This window comes from Ochotona princeps, chromosome 33 (assembly GCF_030435755.1).
Source record: "Ochotona princeps isolate mOchPri1 chromosome 33, mOchPri1.hap1, whole genome shotgun sequence".
Lineage (NCBI taxonomy): Eukaryota > Metazoa > Chordata > Mammalia > Lagomorpha > Ochotonidae > Ochotona > Ochotona princeps.
The window spans coordinates 3,323,980-3,344,562 of record NC_080864.1 but is presented as its reverse complement, the minus strand read 5'-3'; the positions used below and the strand labels follow the sequence as shown (position 1 = coordinate 3,344,562).

The following is a 20,583-nucleotide window of genomic DNA, read 5'->3' as shown; positions in this document are numbered from 1 at the left end:
TTCCGGCCTTCGGGGCGTGGTTTTAAAAGGAAAAGTGCGCATGCCTGCACTTTTGGGCGTGGCCTGAGACGGAACGCCCTCCCCTGTGGGCGTGGCTGCAGATAAAGGGCGGGGCCCAATCCTTATTAGTTACGCTCCTCCCCTAGTCTCCCCTGTGGGGGGTCTTGTCCAAGGAGGGATCAGTGCGCATGCTCCAGAGTGGGGGGGCTGAGCGGCTTCGTTTCCCGGGAGATGGCGCATGCTCAGTCTGCGGCGGCGACGCTGGCAGCGGTTGAGGGCTCTTCTGGCGGGATGCTGGTGTGGATACGGCTGCTGGCGATGGCGGCCGGCGTGTGGCTCTGCCCGGTGGTCGGAGCTCATTCTCTGTGCCGGTGCGAGGGGCTGCCCTGGGGCCTCGGCTAGGGACCCAGAGAGGGCGGACCGGGGGTCCTGCACCCCGACCCCGTGGGGAGGGCCCCCCTACCTACCCTCGTACGAGGTGCACACCATCAGAAAGCTTGGATGAAAAGCAAGCAGCTGCGGAGGAAAGCTTGGATGGAAAGCAAACCCCTGCCGAGGCCGGGCCGGGCGTGCAGCCCGCGGCGAGATGCAGGCGTGCCTGGCGGGGTCGGTCCGCGCCCCGCCCGCTTGCACCTTGCCTGTGCACCTGTTGCATGTGCCCGCGGAGGAAGAGCCTTCTAGAAAGATGGACTTAAGCAGGGCTTAGCTTCAGGTCTGAATTCAGTTAGTTTCCCCCGTCTCCCCACATAGGCTCCTGTCCCTGGAATTTGTGCAGTTAGCTGCCTGGACCTGCCCCAGTCCGAACAACACACACACACACACACACCGGGGTCGCAGTGATTGACACCGTCTTTCCAAGGTGACCTGCCTAACTTGGACTCAGCCCTCGCGAGGCAGGGCGGTCCTGTCTATACCTGGGCGGGTTTCTGTAGCACGCTTCCCTCAGGCGACCTGGGCGGGGAGTGGAAGGGTTGTCCTGCAGGATCAATTCCACACACACTGACCAGCGGTCGCTCTTCATTCGCTTCTAGGGTTCACACAGTGAGGACAGGAAAAGTGTTCAATGTCGTGCAGCGACTTCATGGGGTAGGTGACCGCATACGTCACATCAACGCTTCACTTTTAAAAGAGATTTAAACTGGGCCCAGCACTGTAGCCTAGTGGCTAAAGTCCTTGCACGCGCCAGGATGCCATATGGGCGCCGGTTCGTATCCCAGCTGATCCATTTCCCACCCAGCTCCCTGCTTGTGGCCTGGGAAAGCAGTGGAGGACGGCCCAAAGCCTTGAGACCCTGCACCCTCGTGGGAGACTCGGAAGAGGCTCCTGGCTCCTGGTTTCATATTGGCTCAGCTCCAGCTGTTGTGGCCACTGGGGGAGTGAACCAGCGGATGGAAGATCTTTCTCTCTGTCTCTCCTCCTCTCCATATATCTGACTTTCCAATAAAATTTAACAAATGCTTAAAAAAATAACTGGCATCCCCTCATTTCCAGGCGGGGTGTTGGGCAAAGGGAGACATTGTGTGTGTGTGTGTGTGTGTGTGTGTGTGTGTACGCGCCGACGCGCATGTGCGCTGTATGGCCCACGGATCCACTAAGGTTCTGTGCTTTTCCTTCCAGGAGCGCCTGTACTTTGATGATTCACCCCCTCGCTTGTTGAAGCATCCTTGCCACAAACAGCTGGCCCTGTACCTGGGGTAAGCACCTGCCAGGCGCAGCTTCCTCTTCCGCCAGGTCCAGATCTTCCGCCTGCCCTCGGCCAGCGTGCAGACAGGAACACGAGGGAGTGTGGCCTGGTGCCACCAGGGGCTCCAGGAGGAGCCAGGAGCTTCCTCCAGGTCTCCCATGCGGGTGCAGGGTCCCAAGGCTTTGGGCCGTCCTCCACTGCTTTCCCAGGCCACAGGCAGGGAGCTGGATGGCAAGTGGAGCAGCCGGGACACGAACAGCGCCCCTATGGGATCCCGGGCGTGACAGGTTTCTCGGCGGGCACACCGCCATCCCCATGATGTTACCCCAACAAGCATGAAGACCACAGAGGCATCTCTAAGCCAGGAGCAGCAGTGCTCATGTGACAAGCGCCGCCGTGGCTCCCCAGGGACACAGAGTCGTGTTAGAGCGGAGCACTTATGGCGTCCCACCCTGTTTGCGTTCTCTTCTCCTGTGGGGTTGTCCTAACTCGTCTCCTCTTGTTGATTTCAGAAAGCAGGTGTTTCTCACGCGAGATGACTTCAAGAGCAGCCTTCTCCCGTTCACCATCCCTGTATCCATGGCGGTAATTATCCTGCCCATCAGAAGGACATCTGGCATAAGGAATATCTGGGGCCCATCAGAAAGTTCACAGATGGGGCCCGGCATGGTAGCCTAGTGGCTAAAGTTCTCATTTGACGTGCACCAGGATCCCATATGGGCATCGGTTCTAATCCAGGCAGCTCCACTTCCCATCCAGCTCCCTGTCCGTGGCCTGGGAAAGCAGTGGAGGACGGCCCAAAGCCTAGGGACCCTGCACCCGCGTGGGAGACCCAGAAGTTCCTGGTTCCCAGCTTCGGATTGGCACAGCACCGGCCATTGCGGCTCACTTGGGGAGTGAATCATCAGACGGAAGATCTTCCTCTCTGTCTCTCCTCCTCTGTGTATATCTGACTTTGCAATGAAAATAAAATAAATATTTTAAAAAATGAATAAATCTTTATAAAAAATAATAAACTGCCTGGGACCACAGACCCAGCTGCTCCGCTTCCAAGCCAGCCCTTTGCCAATGCGCCTGGGGGAGCAACGAAGGACGGCCCAAGGGCTTGCGTCCCTGCACCTGCGTGGGAGGCCCGGCTGGAGCTCCAGGCTCCTGGCTTTGGCGTCACTCAGTTGAGGCTGTTGCAGCCACTTGGGGCAATGAACCAATGAATGGATGAGAGGGAGAGAGATCTGTTTCTCTCCCCTTCCCTGTCACTGTGCCTTTCAATAAATACATATTTAACAATAATGTCTGATTGCAAAAGCTTTGGCAACCAAATAAACTGATCGTTTAAGCCCACTTTCCATCTACTTTTTAAAGAATGATTTATTTTATTATTTTTTTAAAGATTTATTTATTTTTTATTACAACATCAGATATACAGAGAGGAGGAGAGACAGAGAGGAAGATCTTCCGTCTGATGATTCACTCCCCAAGTGAGCGCAACGGCCGGTGTTGTGCCAATCCGAAGCCAGGAGCCAGGAGCCTCCTCTGGGTCTCCCACGCAGGGTCCCAAGGCTTTGGGCCATCCTCCACTGCTTTCCCAGGCCACAAGTGCAGCGCAGGAAGGAAAATGGGGCTGCCAGGACACAAACCAGTGTTCATATGGCATCCTGGTTAATGCAAGGCAACTGTTTTAGCCACTACGCTATAGTGCTGGGCCCAATCTACTTTGTTTTTTTTAAGTAATTTATTTGAAAAGCAGAGAAAACTCTTCCATCCACTGGTTCACTCCCCAGTGACCACAATAGGCAGGTTGAGCCAAAGGCAGGAGCTCCATCCAGGTCTCCCATGTGGGCATGGGGCCCAAGCAGCTGGGCCGTCCTCCGCTGCTTTCCCAGGTGCATGAGCAGGGAGCCGGATGGGAAGCAGGGCAACCGGGACTTGAACCAGCACCCCTATGGGATACTGGTGTCACAGCCAGTGGCTCCACCCACAGCACTGTAGCACTGGACAGCCTGCCCCCTGCTTCCCGCTCAGCATCCACCTGGCCCCTGGGGCGTGTGGGTCCCCGGATCTAAGAACCAGGCCTCGCTGGTGTGGAGCGATGTCCCACGCGTGGCTGCTTGCAGGTGGGCGTGCCCAAAGTCACGTCGGCCCACTTTGCCGGCTCACTGCTGCTGCTGGTGATCAACCACCACGTGTACAACTACAACTACAAAGACAACATCTGGGGCAAGGCCACAGGTAGGGCCCCGGCAGGGGTGGGGCTTGGCCGACCCCAGTCGCCACCCCCAACTCCCCGAGGGGAGCCCCTGGGCACGGAGCTGTGGGGTCAGTGAGAGGGGCAAGGCTGGCCCCCTTGGCACCCGCCACAGGCTAGGAGGAGGGTGGCACAGTCGGCTCCAGGGCAGGGAAGCTGGGTCCCTGTGGGTCTGTTCCATTGGCGGGCACTGGAGGGCGCCATGAGTCACGCTGCCATACACTCCACTTCCCCGTGTCCCCTGCCATCTGGTCACAGGGGTGTAAACCCAGGCCCCCTCGGGGACTGGCCAGCACAGCACAAGAGGGCGGCCTCCAGCACGCATGAGCAAGGAGCTGGAGCTGGGGCGGTTGCAAGAGGAGACTGGGCGTTGAGCACACAAGTAAATGTGCCACTCTAGCATCACGCCAGAGGCCCCGGGTTCGAGTCCTGGCATGCTGCTTCTCATCTAGCTCCCTGCTCATGCGCACACAGTGGCACTTGGGCCCCTGCCACCCACAGGCGAGAGACCTGGCTGGAGCTCTGGGCTCCTGGCTGTGGCCTGGCCCGGTTCTGGCTGTTGCAGCCATTTGGGGAGGGAACGGGTGGATGACGGAAGCTCGCTCGCGCTCTCTCTCTCCACCTCGTCCCTGCAGGTATACACCACCCCGTGTCCCACGTTTCCGGCGACAACTGCTGTAATGCCAGGAGAGCCTTTTGCTTGGTAAGCGTCACATGCCTGAGGGTGGGCGGAAGGCAGGTGCGGGCTCACGTGGTGCCACGGACCCAGAGCTCACCGGGGAGTTCGGGGGTGGGGGGCCGTGTGACCTCCCCTCCACCTCCCCTGAATGGTTCTGTCTTTTTTTTTTTTCTTTCCCATCACTGGTTATTTTCAAATGTTTCTGGATGCCACAGGAAGTTTGCAAAAACAAAACGGGGTTCCACGGGTCCCTCCCCTAGCCCACCTAGAAGTGAGAGTTTACGGAGCTTCTGAGCCGCGTAGCACAGCCGGACCTTGGGGTGGTCAGTGAAGGGGGGCTTCACGGCCCCAGCACTGGTTTCCACACCTGCTTCCCCTACATATGCACCCACCTGGCTCTGGTTCCCGGCTCAGTGAGCTCAAGCAGCTGGGTCCACCATCACCCCCCAAGGGAGACCCGGATGGAGCAGTCAACTTCTCGATTGGGTCTATTCCAATCCAAGCTATTTGAGGAATGAAGCAGATGTGACGTGTGTGTGTGTGTGTGTGTGTGTGTGTGTGTGGGTGCACCAAAAACAAGAATGCTATATAAACAGCAGCACGCAGTAACATTCCCTTTTTCAGGGCTGTATAATACTCCAAGGCCTAGATATACCATTGTCTATTTTCCATGTAATATATATATACACACACATACAAATAATTAAAGATGAGTCTCCCATCACAGGGGAAAGCCATGCATTAGTGTAAATTTTTCACATCTCTGAAACTTACATAAACTGGCCTCTTTATATATATATATATTTTTAAATGGTAAGCCCATTCATATATGCATACGTACATACATATATATTTGAAAAAGAGACAGCAATAGAAATTCCATCTGCATATGCATTGGGTCACTCCCCCAAACACCTCCCCCCAACACCCAGGACTGGGCCAGGCTGAAGCCAGGAGCCAGGAGCTCCAGCCAGGTCTTCCTGGTGTGGCTAACTGAAACACAAACACTCCCCGCTCCCTGCTGCCTCCCAGGGAGCTAGCTGGGGACGGGAGTCGCCGTGGGGACTCGAACCAGGAACTCTGATAAGAAAACATTCCCCCTCTCCCCCGTGTGCCTTCCCAGTCCATCAGTAACTCCGTGTTTGCGTACGCCCACGGCGAGAAAATCGCTCAAACCAACATGTATTTCTCGGACACGGGAGGACAGAGTTTCCGGAAGTACACCTTTCACAGACAGGTGCGTTGGAGAAAGCAAATAACAACGAATCGTTTAAGTCCCCCCTCCCCCGAGAGAGTTGGTGCTCCCAAGTGGGTGAACAGGGAAGATTCCAGATCAGACAGGCTGGCTCCCCAAAGAACGTGCAACAAGCCGGACAGGGCTGAGCCACGCCAAAACCGCAAGCCAGCAACTCCACGCAGGTCTCCCACATCCAGCAGCAGGAACCCAGTCAAGTGAGCTGCAGGGAGCTGCAGTCAGAAACAAAGATGCTGGCGCCCCAAGCCACAGCTTAACCCACGCACCCAACGCCCAGTCGCACGACACGGTTTATGGGGTGTCTGTGAGAAGCTGGTCCCAAGGGACGCCTGGGTTCCATCCCACCTTGTGAGGGAGGAGCAGCAGGTGCCGCAAAACGGGCTGAATGCTGCAAAGCAGAGCAGCCAGCAGAGGGCGCCCACGTCCCACGCAGGAGCGCCTGGCTGGGTTTGAGGGTTCGGTTCCCAGCTCTGACTGTAGTCTGCAGCTCCTGGCTAGCGTACACGCAAGGGGAAGGCGGCAGGCATGGGTCCCCTCCCCACTTACATGGGAGACTCGGATTGGCCTAGACCCGATCATTGCACATGCAATTTGGGGAGTGCCAATAGATTTCCCGGCCTGGGGACTCAAAATCCAGCTCGCCAGCTCAGGGCATAGTCCTTCAAAGAAGCGCCCACCCCAGGCTGTTGGACACTGGACCCTTCAGCCAGAGATGAGAATTAATGGATGTGGCAGCAGTTACAGCGTGGGGGTGGAGGCAGGGGCCGTCTGGGCCACATCACCTCTTCCAAAGCCCCAAATAAAGCTGTCTTCTTCATGCTTCTGCCCTAAAGAGCAAATTTCCACAGTGGGGTACACAGATGTGTCCATCCATCCACCCATCCACTCATCCATCCACCTGTCCATCCATCCATCTACCCATCCACCCATCCACTCATCCACCCACCCATCCACCCATCCATCCATCCACCCACCCACCCATCCATCCATCCATCCATCCACCCACCCATCCATCCATCCATCCATCCATCCATCCACCCATCCACCCATCCATCCATCCATCCATCCACCCATCCATCCACCCACCCATCCACCCATCCATCCATCCACCCATCCATCCATCCACCCATCCACCCATCCATCCATCCATCCATCCACCCACCCATCCATCCATCCATCCACCCACCCATCCATCCATCCATCCACCCACCCATCCATCCATCCATCCATCCATCCACCCATCCATCCATCCATCCATCCATCCATCCATCCATCCATCCACCCATCCACCCATCCATCCATCCATCCATCCACCCATCCATCCACCCACCCATCCACCCATCCACCCACCCATCCATCCATCCATCCATCCATCCATCCATCCACCCATCCACCCACCCATCCACCCATCCATCCATCCATCCACCCACCCATCCATCCATCCATCCATCCACCCATCCATCCATCCATCCACCCACCCATCCATCCATCCATCCATCCATCCATCCACCCACCCATCCATCCATCCATCCACCCACCCATCCATCCATCCATCCACCCACCCACCCATCCATCCATCCACCCACCCACCCATCCATCCATCCATCCACCCATCCATCCATCCATCCATCCACCCATCCATTCACCCACCCACCCACACACATGACCTTCCTGCATCCTGCTGGAGAACCAGATATCTGTAACCACACCAAGAGCCAGACACAGGTTTGTATTCACACTCACCCTCCAGCAGTGTTTTCCACTGTGTCACAGGAAGAGCTAAATGGGACTCTGGGCGGAATCTTCTATTTTCACTCCCTGTCACAAGTTGGGCTGCTCATGGTCAACAACAGGAAGGTAAGGGGCGCTGCCCGGCGAGGAACTCAAATGACGGTGTAACCAAAGTCAGGTCGGTTCAAGTGTTCAAACTGAGCTGTGTGGAAGCCCTTTGACCTTTTCACTCACCCCTTCACCAATGCATCCTTCCACGTAACTTCATCCATCCATCCCTCCATTCCCCCACCCACCCATCCGCCCATCCGCCCATCCATCCCCCATCTACCCATCCACCCATCCGCCCATCCATCCCTCCATTCCCCCATCCACCCATCCGCCCATCCATCCCCCATCTACCCATCCACCCATCCATCCACCCACCCATCCATCCATCCGCCCATCCCCCCATCTGCCCATCCATCCATCCACCCATCCATCCATCCACCCACCCATCCATCCATCCATCCACCCATCCATCCATCCATCCACCCACCCATCCATCCATCCGCCCATCCATCCATCCACCCACCCATCCATCCATCCACCCATCCGCCCATCCATCCATCCACCCATCCATCCATCCGCCCATCTGCCCATCCACCCATCTGCCCATCCATCCATCCGCCCATCCATCCATCCATCCACCCACCCACCCATCCATCCACCCATCCATCCATCCATCCATCCATCCACCCATCCATCCATCCGCCCATCCATCCATCCACCCACCCATCCATCCATCCGCCCATCCATCCATCCACCCATCCATCCATCCATCCACCCACCCATCCATCCATCCACCCATCCATCCATCCGCCCATCCATCCATCCGCCCATCCATCCATCCGCCCATCCATCCATCCACCCATCCGCCCATCCATCCATCCACCCATCCATCCATCCACCCATCCATCCATCCACCCATCCGCCCATCCATCCATCCACCCATCAATCCTACCCACCCTGCCCACTCCATCCAGGGCATAATATTCACGTCGCATCTGCAAGGTGCTGAGACCTATGCCGGGCATGGGAGGTGGGGGACGTTACAGTTCTCGGCGTGGGTGTTGTGGCATAGCACGTGAAACCGCTTCCAGGACACTGACATCCCGTATCAGAGCGCCCACAGTCCAGCCCCCTCCCCATCTCTGCTTCCCATCTCCTGCCGACATGCACCCTGGGAGGCAGTCGGTGATGACCACTCCAACCCTCAGCTCTGCATGGAATGTCCAGTCACACGCCAGCGCTGGCAGGAGGCCGCAAACTGGGCCACTGCCAGCCGGCCAGCAGCCAGCACCACCATCCTTGGGGCCACAAGAGTTCTAGGTCATGAGGTGTGGTGGTTCTGGGGTCCTGCAGGCTCTGGGCGGCATCCTGGCCTGTGCTGGGTGGGCCTGCACACGACAGCCACAGATGGCTTCCTGGCATGGCCGGGGGGTCACCCAAGCGTCACCGCTGACAAGCAGACTCCCGAAGCTACTGGGGTGACGGACCTACCCAGGTGGGTGATGTCCCCACAGGGCCAGTTCGCGTACTCACACCACCCCCTCAACCGGAGCTTCGGGCTCCCCTTTGACTACAATGGCACCCTTGATGTCCTCATGCTCCCGGGCCAGAGGGGCGTCCTGATCTTCTGGTTCGCCAACAGTCTGCTCTTCTCACTCAACTCAGGTGAGTCGGCCCTGGTTGGGTAGCTGCCGCCTCTCTGCAGCTGAGCGGGGCGGAGTGGGGCAGGACCCTCGCTACTTCCTGCTTCCCCAATGGCAGGGGGTGAAGGGGGCAGAGGGAAGCTGGGGAGGGGCAGTGCACCCCCAGCAGGCTTGCCAAAGGAGTATCAGGCCCTGGCATCGTGACTTTGCCATTGGACTTTAGAAAAGGCAAGGGGCGTGGGTGTTTGGCCGGCTGGCTAAGACACCTCCCAACGGTGGGCCTGGGTTCAATTCCCAGCTTCGTTTCTTGCTAATGTGTGACCCTGGGAGGCAGCAGGTGGCAGCTCACACCCATGTGAGAAGCACCCTGGAGGGAACTCCGGGGAGGGGACAGGGGATGCCCTGGCTTCAGGTCAGTGCAGTCCTGCCCCAGCCATGATGGGGGGGTTTACAGAATGAACCGCCAGGAGCCAGCCCTCTCTCTGAGATGTATTACGCACACATTACACAGACAAGGAGGAGATGACATCATCAGCCCCCTGCCCCCACCCCCAGAACACTACAGCAGGAAAATGCTCAAAGAGGTCCTAGAAAACAGAATTGAGGGTCCAGTGTGGTAGCCTAGTGGTTAAATCCTCACCTTGAATGCACCAGGATCCCACAGGGGCGCCTGTTCGTGTCCCGGCTGCTCCCTGCTTGCAGCCTGGGAGAGCAGTGGAGGACGGCCCACAGCCTTGGGACCCTGCACCCGTGTGGGAAGAGAATCTGGGCTGTTGGCTTCAGATCGGCACGGCTCCAGCCGTTGCGACCACTTGGAGAGTGAATCATCGGACAGAAGATCCTCCTCTCTGTAATTCTCACTTTCCAATAAAAAATTAATCTTTAAAAGAAAGATGGACAGAGAAAGAGAGAGATCTCCCACTGGAGTGTCACTTCCTAAATGCCCACAGCAGCCAGGGCCGGGCCAGGAGCCAGGAGCTCCATCCGGGTCTCCCACGTCAGTATCAGGGAATCAGGGATTTGGCTCATCCCTGCAAACCCGCCGCTCTCACTCGACCTTAGTCCTTCGCATCCGGAACGCCGTGCCCTCCTTCTAGATCCTCGGTGCCTGGACTCGCCAACCAACCCCAAGTCACACTCAGGGACACGGAGCCTCTGGTGGGGAGGCGGGTGGGGGGCGGGCCACAGCGGCAGGGCCTCACGGGGCCGCTCTGTTCCCCTCCCAGGCCAGCTCGTGGACACCATCCGGGTGCGCAAAGGAGAGCAGCTCCTGCACCCTTCCATTTTCGATGCTAACATCACCATCCAGGACATCACCGTCAGTGAGTTCTCAACCTGCCGGGAACGTTCTAGAACACCGAGCCCCGAGTGGGCTTTTAACCACACTACACCAGATCCAATCTGCCTCCTACACCCTCCCCCATCCCTGCAAAAGATCTCCCCGAAACTGATTCACTCCCTCAAATGACCCCAACAGCCAGGGGCTGGACCAGGCCGAAGCCGGAGGCAGAACCTCCACCTGGCTCCTGAACCGCATGTGGGACTGTGGGCATCACTGGCAGTGCTTTAGCCCACTGCACTCCCCCTCACCGCCACACTCACACACACACACACGAGGCCCCTGCCGTTTCACGTGTGGCATTGAGTCGTCTTTGTTTTCCCAGATGAAAATGAGCTGGCCATCCTGTCCCAGGAGCAACACCTGTACTACGGGAGCGTGGGTGCTCTGTCTAGCTCCATCCTCAAGGTGGGTGTTGTCACGGGGGTGGGGAAGGTCCTGTGCGTCCCTGGCGCCCTTCCTGCCTGAGGCCATGACTCACTCTGCCGTTTATTTAAGGATTTATGTATCAGGACTGGCACCGTGCCTCAACAGGCTAATCCTCCACCCGCAAGCACCGGCTTCCCATATAAACACCGGCCGGTGTGTCCCGGCTGCTCCACTTCCCACCCAGCTCCCTGCCTGTGGCCTGGGAAAGCAGTGGAGGACGGCCCAAAGCCTTGGGACCCTGCACCCGCGTGGGAGACCCGGAAGAAGCTCCTGGCTCCTGGCTTCGGATCTTTCAGTCAATCTGCCTTTCAGATTAAAACAAATTACTCTTTTAAAAATATGTACTGATTTGAAAGAGCTGCAGAGAGAGAGAGCCGCCATCTGCTGGCTCACTCCGTAAATTGGTACAACAGTTAGGGCTGAAGCCTGGTGGAAGTTCTTGGGTCTCCTCCGTGTGAATAAGGGGCCCGAGCTCTTGGACCAAGCTCTCCCACGCCTCTCCAGCCTCTTTAACAGGGAGCTGGATGGGATGTGGAGCAGCTGGGACTTGAACTGGTACTTCACTGTGGGCTGCCACAGGGAGCCTTCCAACCCACAGGCCATGGGGGTTTCCAGGACCGTGACTGCGCGAGCCCGGGCACGGATCGGCCCCAGGAATGCCCCTTCACCCCTCACCCCCCCTCAGGTCTCGGAGGACCTCTTCTGGTCCACGGAGGTGGCCCTGATGTTCACGGGCACGGGCGTGCTGCACGTGCTGTCCCCCCTCGGCGATGCCTTCTTCCTGGCCTTCGACTTTCAGCAGTGCTCCATCAGCATCCAGGCCACCCTCATGGAGCCTCGCCTCCAGGTCAGCAAGTGCAAGGTGCGTGCATGCGGCCAAGGAGCGACCCTGAAGGGCAGCGGGAACAGAGTGACCCCCTCCCGCCCCCAAAGCCCACACGGCCTGGGCTGTGCAGGGCCGAAGTTGGCAGCCCGACGCTCCATCCGGCTCTCCCATGCCCTGCACTGCCTCCTGGGGTGTGTATCCGCAGGGAACTGGACAGAACGCAGGCGACGCAGGCCACGGCGCAGGCCACGGCTCAGCCCACAGCACCGCAACGCTGACCAGCCGTGACTGGCTCTGGAATCTCACCTGCAAAGGGGCAAAAATGCCCCCTCCCATCTGAGTGGTTCAGAAAACGAGGATAGGGTCGTGGTCATGTTTTGTTTTGTTTTTTTCTTTTTTAAACATTTATTTATCATTTTTATTGGAAAGGCAGATTTACAGAGAGGAGGAGAGATAGAGAGAAACATTTTCCATCCGCTGGTTCACTCCCCAAATAGCCACAATGGCCAGAGCTGAGCCAATCTGAAATCAGGAGCCAGGAGCCTCTTCGGGGTCTCCCATGTGGGTGCAGGAGTCCATGGCTTTGGACCGTCCTCCCAGGCCACAAGCAGGGAACTGGATGGGAAGTGGAGCAGCCAGGATCAGAACTAGAGCCCATATGGGATCCCAGTGCATGCAAGGTGAGGACTTTAGCCACTAGGCTACTGTGCCAGGCCCTGGTGGCCATGTTCTTACACAGTTAACACCAGCAAGCATGGGGACACTCAGCCACAGAGCGCCAACCTGCCAATGACCGTCCCCCTCCCAATCACAGCAAAGATCAGGCAAGACCACAGCACCCCCTGGGCACTAAACCTGAGCGCAGCAGGAAGCTGCCAGCTGACCCCCAGTGCAATGGGCAGGGGCAACTCGCCCCTGCTACACACCCATAACATCCAGACTTGGACCCCAAACCTGGAGTCTGCCCGGGTTGCGGAGTGGCACAGGTGTGGGATGCCCTGAGATGCTCCTGGGGTTGCAGAAGGTTCCAGAAGGTTCTGGAAGGAGCTGAGAGCTTTGGCTGCCTTCATGCTCCCCGTCACCGATGCGCACACTGCGCTCTGATTCCAGGTGGAACTCCTGGAGGCAATATTTAGAAGCCTGTATACCATCGACATGAACAGCGAGCTGTTGCTGCAAGCCAGGCTCATTGCACGGCTGGGCACGTCACCCATCCCCTTGGTACGTACCACCCCCTTCCACCCCCAGTGAGGGTTTCCTTCAGTCACTGGTATCGCCTATGAGCACTGGTAGTTTGAGTCCCGGCTGCTCCACCTTCCATCCAGCTCCCTGCTAACGCGCCTGGGAAAGCCTGGGGCTTCTGCCACCCACACGGGAGACCCAGATGGAGCTCCCGGCTCCCAGGCTTCAGCCGGCCCCATCCATCCTGGCTGTTGTGGCCATGTGGGGAGTGAACCAGGGGGAGCAGGGTCTCTGGTCTGACCTTTCTGACGGAGCCAGTGTGCGTCCCAGGCCACGGCTGAGGCCGGTGGTGGTGCTGGGGGGTCAGGTAGGTGGATCAGGCTAGGGGAGGCACCTTTGGGGTATGGACCTGCAGCTCCGTGGGCAGGACCAGACTGGTCTGCCATGGGGAGGTGGGCTGGAGTCACCTGCAGTGCCCGCCAGCCCGGCCCACCCCTCCACCCACTGCTCCAGGCCATGCTGAGCAATCCACACTCGCTGGGGTTGCAGGCCTCCATCTCCGAGCGGGGCGACACCTTCGACGGCAGTACCATATACATGCTGGTGAGTGGGCCGGCCCTGCCCATAGACCCAGGCCTCACCCCAGTACAGTCCCAGGTCCACCAGAGCTGGCCTTCAACACAGGCCCCGCCCCACCGAGACCCACTCCGAGCCCCACTCCCACCACACCAAGCTCCCTAGTTCTGCCTCCAGGGCCCCTGTTGAAGTGGGGACCCTGGAGGGGAACCAAGGCCCACACCACTGCCTGTATCCAGGACCTCCTCAGAGTACCCTCCTGGGGCAGGGGATTCTGTCAGAGGTCATGGGTCACACCCCCCGAGTCTCATTTGACCCCAAATCCCAGGAACCCAACAGCTCCTGTCCCAGCCGGCACAGTGGGGTGGGGACACAGTGGCACCTCGTGCTGGGAAGGCGGCCCGAGTCCCCAGGCAGATGTGTGTGGGAGCTTCCAGGAGCCGGGCCCTGGACCGTGCATGGCTTCCAGCCTCCTTCCGCCCACAGCCCCCATACCCACCCTCAGCTTCATCCCCCTGGGCTACCCCAGGATCAAGACAGCGTGGTTCTTTGTCTCCTACCCCCACCTCCCCAGGGCATCCACCTAACACAACAGCATCACTGGGGTAGGACAGACCCCAACTTCACCTACAGGTAAAAGGCATGTGGCCCAGGCCGCCCTTGCAGCTTCGCTCCCACATGAGAACAGATCCTGCAGCCCACAGACTGGAGCAGTCTGAGAAACTCATACTGTGAATCATGTGCCCAGATGGCAAAAATATTTTTTTGTTATTGAAGACTTAAAAAATTTTTTTTTAATTTATGGGAAAGGCAGATATACAGGGAGAAGGAGAGACAGAAAGATATTCCCTCTGCTGGTTCACTCCCCAAGTGGCCACAATGGCCAGAGTTGTGCCGACCCGAAGCCAGGAGCCAGGAACTTCCTCTAGGTCTCCCACGCGGGTGCAGGGTCCCAAGGCTTTGGGCCGTCCCCCACTGCTTTCCCAGGCCACAGGCAGGGAGCTGGATGGGAAGTGGAACAGCCGGGACACGAACTGACGCCCATATGGGATGCTGTGTCATTAACACCAAACCTTGAACATATTTTTCAAGTCCATTTTCTCAGATTTTTAAAGTGCCATCATACATGTTATTTTCAGGGTAAAACTTAAACTTGCACCACATATATTTTTATGATTCAGAAATAGGAGAACCAGAGAGAAATGAGCTAGATATTTAACTGAAGGTATTAGGGCAGTGACAAATGGAAACTACGAGGTGAGATAAAATCGTATCACCTGACATGTGAAGGATGAAAGAGAAACGGTACATCAAGGGGGAAAAGACCCAACATCCTCATTAGAACCCTACATCCTGATGGGGGAGGAGAGAGAACAGATTTCAACGCTAGGAATGGGAGAGGACCAAGAGAACATTCATACACAGCACTGCCAGGTGGCTGGGGTCTCTGGTGTGTAACGCGCCTACATGCAGGTTCACGTAAGCACACACCGAGACCGTGGGCGCCAACACAAGTGTGCAGAGGCGCTCAGGAGACATTCTGGGACAAAGGGAAGGAGAAAGGGGCGATGGATGGATGGATGGGACGGGTGGAGGGTGGACGGATAGGGAGATGGGTGGGCGGGTTGGTAGGGAAGGTGGGCTGACAGGCTGCTGGGGTCTCATCCACATGCAGTTCCCTTTGCCTCCAGCATCAAGCGACCCACCATCTCCAGCCTGACTGTGGACATAGCCAACAAGGAACTCTCCTGTGTGGACATGAAGCCTCTGGTAGGCTCCAAAGCCATGCTGCCCCAGATGCACTGTCACCAGCAGAGTCACCGAAACACCCGTGAAGGGCTTGCCTGGGGGACCCACCCGTGAGGCCTGTCCCTCAGCAGGGCCTGTCCCTGATACATCATCTCCCCCACTGCCTTAGAGGGGTCCCGTATTAGCTGGGCACACACCTTAGCCCACAAACTCACACGCCCACGTGGAAACGTCTCGCACATCCGTAAATCGATGATAGGACAGACACGATGTGGTCTGCCCACCTATGAGAGCATTACACAGCCAGGAACAGGAATGAGGCTCGGCGACACTAAAGGCCACACGGCCTGGGACTCCCTTAGAGGACACACACTGGGCCAGGTTCAGAGAGAGGGACGTGGAAGTGAGTTGTCCCATGGGGACAGAGCTTCCATGAAGAGGAGGAAGGTGTGTGTGCGCACGTGGAGAGGCATCGAGCAGGTTCGATCGCATAGCCCCAAGACTATGCAAAGCTCACCGACAGAACCCTGCTGGAACATGGTTGAGAAGTCACGTGTGTGACGCCTACATCCGGCTCTCAGAACTTGTTCTCCGCCGTGTAACCCAAACCAGGGTAAAACCCACACTTTCCTGGATTTATCCATAAGGCAGAGTTCCGGAGAGCAAGAAGGGGAAAGATTCTAGCTGTTGGTTCACTGCCCAAATGGCTGCAAAGACCGCCCCCAGAACCAGTCCAAAGCCAGGAGCCAGGAGCTCTGTCTGGTCTCCCATGGCAGGTGCAGGGTCCCAAGGCTTTGGGCCGTCCTCCTCTGCTTTCCCAGGCCACAGGCAGGGAGCTGGATGGGAAGTGGAGCAGCCAGGACTCGAACTAAGAGCCCATGTGCGAAACTAAGGTCACAGGCAGTGGCTTCACCCACTTTGCCCCAATGCTGGTTCCTCACGTCTGTCTGAAGATGGACTTGAAGGACACAAGTCCCACCGTCCCGTGGCATGGGATGGCACGAGGCAGGGCGTTTGGCCCAGCAGGGATGAAGCCCGCCTTCCACTCGGATGCCTGCATTTCCTTCCCATGCCCAGCTCCCTGCCCATGCACACCTCGGGTGGCTGCAGTAGCGGCTCAGATACCAGCTGGCTGGAGGGGTCCCTGCCCCCTGCCAGAGAGGCCCGGGTTACATCCCCACTGTGCCCCAACTGCCCCACGTATTTGGGGCGTGCACTTGACGATGGTAGAATTCTGCCCCCCACCCCCGTCCCCCTATATCTCTGCTTCTTGAATGATTATTTTTTAGTGAGGGGTGGGCACAGAGGCACAGTTTTGCTAAGTCCCTGCTTGGGACACCTGCATCCCCTATAAAAGCTGTGGTTTGAGACACTCACTTCCCTACTCATGCTCCTGGGAAAGCAGTAAGGATAAGCCAAGTCCCTGGGCCCCTGCACCCAGCTGGCTGATCCGGATGGAGCTCCTGGCCTCCCGAGCCTGGCCTTCTCGAGCAGTGGGCATCGGGGCCCTGCTGCAGCTGCAGGGCAGGGCTCCATGGCCCTGGAGTCATGACCTTTGCCTCTTTCAGTCTACGCTCATCTCTCTGGGCTGTGACCTAAGGAAAAAGATTGTGGTCCAGAGGTGAGTGAGGAGGGCCTCCGGGACGGGGGTTGGGGAGAGAGGACATGCATGGGGCAGGGGGGGTGGCAAAGCCTGGAACCCCCATCCAGGTCTTGCCTGTCTGTGGGTGGCAGGGGTCCAAGCCCTGGGGCCATCCTCTGCTGCTCCCCCACACGCATGAGCAGGAAGAGGAATGGGAAGTGGAGCAGCCGGGACTCGAACCTGGGTCCGCATGAAGCAGGCAGCAGCTGAATTTACTGCAACGCAGCTCCCAGGGCCCGGACAGGTTGCACAGCTTCTGTCCCATCATCTCTGGCTTGCAGCGAAATCACTGCCTGCTCCAAGGGTATCCTGGACCCCGTGGTGTTGCAGGACAATTATTCCTACGTCATCGAGAAGTGAGCCTGGGCACCGGGGCGCCGTGAGGCCACCTCGCCTCGGGCGGGGGGCATCTGGATCGACTTGCAACTTGGCATCAGGCCGAGGGGACAACTGAGTCGGGTCCGGCCGAGCCTGCCGGACAGGAGGGCCAGGGAGGGCTTCCATCTGATACCCGTACCCCTGGCTTGGAGCATGGGCTGGGGTCGGGCTTGTGGAGGGGTGGGGTACCCCTTAGCCCCAGCTTGACAGAGAGCATCTGTGAGCAGCGTGCGTTTATCCGGGTGCAAACCTCCCTCCCCCGCGACGCTGGTGCATGCCAAGGCTCTCGAACCGGCAGCCATGTGGGGTGTGACACCACACGTGGAGGTTTACTTTACTGTGCCACAGCACGGACCCCCGCCCCATTCTTCATTCTTTAAGATGTTAGCATTCAGGGACCCATGGGTGGGGGGAGAGGGGAGGCCCAACCCACAGCTGGTGGGCACTGGCTTCCGTGGAAGCCCACGCACCCGTCTCCGTGTGAACCCCCCAGGGCCGGCGGTGGGTGGGGGACAGGGGGTCCCCCAGCTCCTTCCCTGCTCTCCCCTCCCTCTCCCCGCGCTGCAGGGAGTCCTACGACCCCAACTTCAGGGGGCGCAAGGCCGCCAAGGACCTGACGGTGTTCTACCCCTACAAGGACCTGGGCTGCCCTCGCCTCGTCTACTACGACACGCCGTGGCGGCCGGCGGTGGAGCTGTGAGAGGCGCCCCGCACCCCTGGGCCCGACCCCCGACCACCCCGACCCCTGAGCCCCCCATCCCTTCAACCTCCCTACCCGTCTCGGCAGAGCCCGGGGTCGGCGGTGGAGCCAGGAGGGGTCCTGCTGCCCTCCCTCAGGCCCGTCTCCCAGAGAGGACGTCACGGGGAGGCGGGGCCGCCCGCAACCCCTGGGCGTGGCTCCGGTGGGCGGGTCAGCCCCTGGGCGTGTCTCTCGGGCGGGGTGGGCGTGGTTCGGGTAGGCGTGTCTCCCTGAAGGCGGGGCCGCCCGCAGCCCCTGGGCGTGGCTCGGGTGGGCGGGCCACCGTGGGCGTGGCTCCCGCCCTGCAGCCCCACCCCCACAGGCCCTGGGTGTGTCTCCCGGTGGGCGTGGCCCCGCTTGGGCGTGGCTCCCACCCCACGCGCCTGCGCCCTTCCCGCAGCTGGCTGGCCGGGCAGTTCCGGGAGGCCGTGGCCGCCGAGCACGTGCTACTCGAGGTCAATGGCCTCTTCACCTACTCGTACGCGCTGAGCGCCAGGGCGGCGGGCTGCAAGGCGCAGCCGCAGAACTGGAGCACCATCCTGGGGGCGCACCCGGACGGCGGGCCCTCCTCCTGGAACAGGGAGGTAGGGATGCTGGGCAGAGGCCACCGTCAGGGTGGACGCCCAGGACCTGGGCCCACCTGAGGTGGACAGAGGGGCCGCAAGGACACTGCAAACCAGGGGACCTCAGACCAAGTGACCACAGACCACCAAGTGACCACAGACCACCAAGTGACCATAGACCAAGTGACCAGACCAAGTGATCATAGACTAAGTGACCACAGACCAAGTGACCATAGACCACCAAGTGACCACAGACCACCAGGTGACCACTGTCTGACCGTCAGCCCCAGGCGGGGACAGCAGGTGCTCGTGGGTCCCACCAGTGATTCTTCAGCCTCCCACACCTGCCACAGCTGCCCTCGGCACCCACAGGCACAGACAGGAGGGGCGGTGGGAGTGCCAGGTCAGCACTGCCCCAGCGGCGTCATGGCCCGCTACGCCATGACGCATGACACGCACATCCCAGGACATGACCAGAAGAGCAGGATGGACAGAGGTGCTGAGCCTCGGGCCAGGTGGTTTCCATCCACAGACGTATCTTCATCCCCCCAAATGCCCACAGCGTCGGGTACCCGGCCGCAGCCAAAGCCAAGGAGCCAGGGACAACATCAGGGTCCCCTACATGTAGAAGCCAGGAGCAGGGATCCCCCCATCCCCGCTGGGGACCACCAGGAGGCCTTTTCTATTTTCTGTGTGCAACCCCACCAGCATGATCACTGGGGTCCGGAAGTGCCTGTCCCCCCGGACCACCACGTGGGAGAAGCAGCTCCCAGCTTGTACCCTGGCTGTCACTGGGAGCGGGAGCCCCACAGGAGCCCCCTCCACCTGGCTGGTACCTGTGTGTGTGTCGGGGAGTAGGGACTCCAGACAGCAAGGCCACCACCCCGTGCCCCTCCTTCCCCAGAGCTACGTGAGCTGCCATGACCCCAGCAACACGCAGCCCCTGCAGTGGCCCCAGGCCGAGTACCAGATCCTAGGCGGGTCCACCGACAATGAGATCATTTTCGAGCAACGTAATGGGATTTACATCTTCTTCCTGGCTATTGTGGACCCATACTACAGGTGTGTAGGGGTGGGCGTGCAGGGCTGACCATGGTGTGGTTGAAGTAGGGGGTAGGCAGTGCTCCGCCAAAATATGCCGGGAATGCCCACCCAGCAGAGGGCATCCTGTCTCCACGCCGAGGCACACCTTGCATCCAACCCCCAGCCTGGGAAGATGAGGATAAGAACTGACGGACATAAAAAAAAGAGACTGGGTGCAGGTGCCTGGCCCAGGGTCTAGGGGAGGGGGCGGTGGGCCCAGGGGCCTCCATCCTCTCTGCTCCTCCTCGTCCCTCCCCCCTGCAGCTACTGCCACCTGCAGACCACCTTTAGCGTGTACGTCTACGGGGCCTACCCGCTGTTCAGCATCCCCTCAGACACGGCCATCGCCCTGCTGGTGGCGGCCATCCTGCTGGGCGTATGGCTCGTCTACTGGGTGCCCAAACTCAAGCACAGGGAGCTGGACCACAGGATCCAGGCATCCCACCCGTGCCGGGACTGCCTGGAGGCCTTGGGCTGTGTCCGCCAGCGACAGTGCTGAATGGGCAGCGGGCAACCCCACCTCGCTCCCTCCCGAGGTGGGCATCCACTGTGCCAACAGGGGCCCATGGCTGTTGTCTTATAATAAAAACTTGAAGCAGGAAGTGCCGTGTGTCTGCGGGGGGGCGGGATGGGAGCTCTCTCTCCATCTGTTAAAGAGCCCAAGGTGCACACGCCCATAAGCCCTTTATGATGACCCAGTCTCCCTTCACCAGCTAAGGATGCCCAGGAGGGCAGCAAGAGGCCAATCCTATCACCATCACTCAGGGCCTGCCCTGTCCGCTGCCCCTC

General features: G+C 59.1%; 2 protein-coding genes across 3 annotated transcripts in view; one reads left to right on the top strand and one right to left on the bottom strand.

Annotated features, from left to right (window-relative positions):
* The window catches only part of SAFB2 (scaffold attachment factor B2), a 95,960-nt gene that overhangs the window by 63,811 nt on the left and 11,566 nt on the right, over positions 1 to 20,583 (bottom strand). The gene's annotated exons all lie outside the window — the stretch shown is intronic.
* Positions 241 to 20,324, top strand: CATSPERD (cation channel sperm associated auxiliary subunit delta). 2 transcript variants are annotated; one of them, XM_058657804.1, is made up of 22 exons: positions 241 to 371; positions 1,032 to 1,086; positions 1,618 to 1,694; positions 2,197 to 2,269; positions 3,799 to 3,913; positions 4,565 to 4,632; positions 5,732 to 5,845; positions 7,637 to 7,720; positions 9,160 to 9,310; positions 10,515 to 10,610; positions 10,953 to 11,035; positions 11,742 to 11,918; positions 12,993 to 13,103; positions 13,614 to 13,667; positions 14,215 to 14,273; positions 15,332 to 15,410; positions 16,958 to 17,010; positions 17,313 to 17,387; positions 17,977 to 18,105; positions 18,549 to 18,732; positions 19,616 to 19,773; positions 20,059 to 20,324. In XM_058657804.1, exons 1-22 carry the CDS (start codon positions 292 to 294, stop codon positions 20,291 to 20,293), a joined length of 2,310 nt encoding a protein of 769 aa, XP_058513787.1. In that variant the 5' UTR covers positions 241 to 291; the 3' UTR covers positions 20,294 to 20,324. The 2 variants fall into 2 exon arrangements, with proteins under 2 accessions (XP_058513787.1, XP_058513786.1); XM_058657803.1 differs by having other exon boundaries at positions 13,578 to 13,667.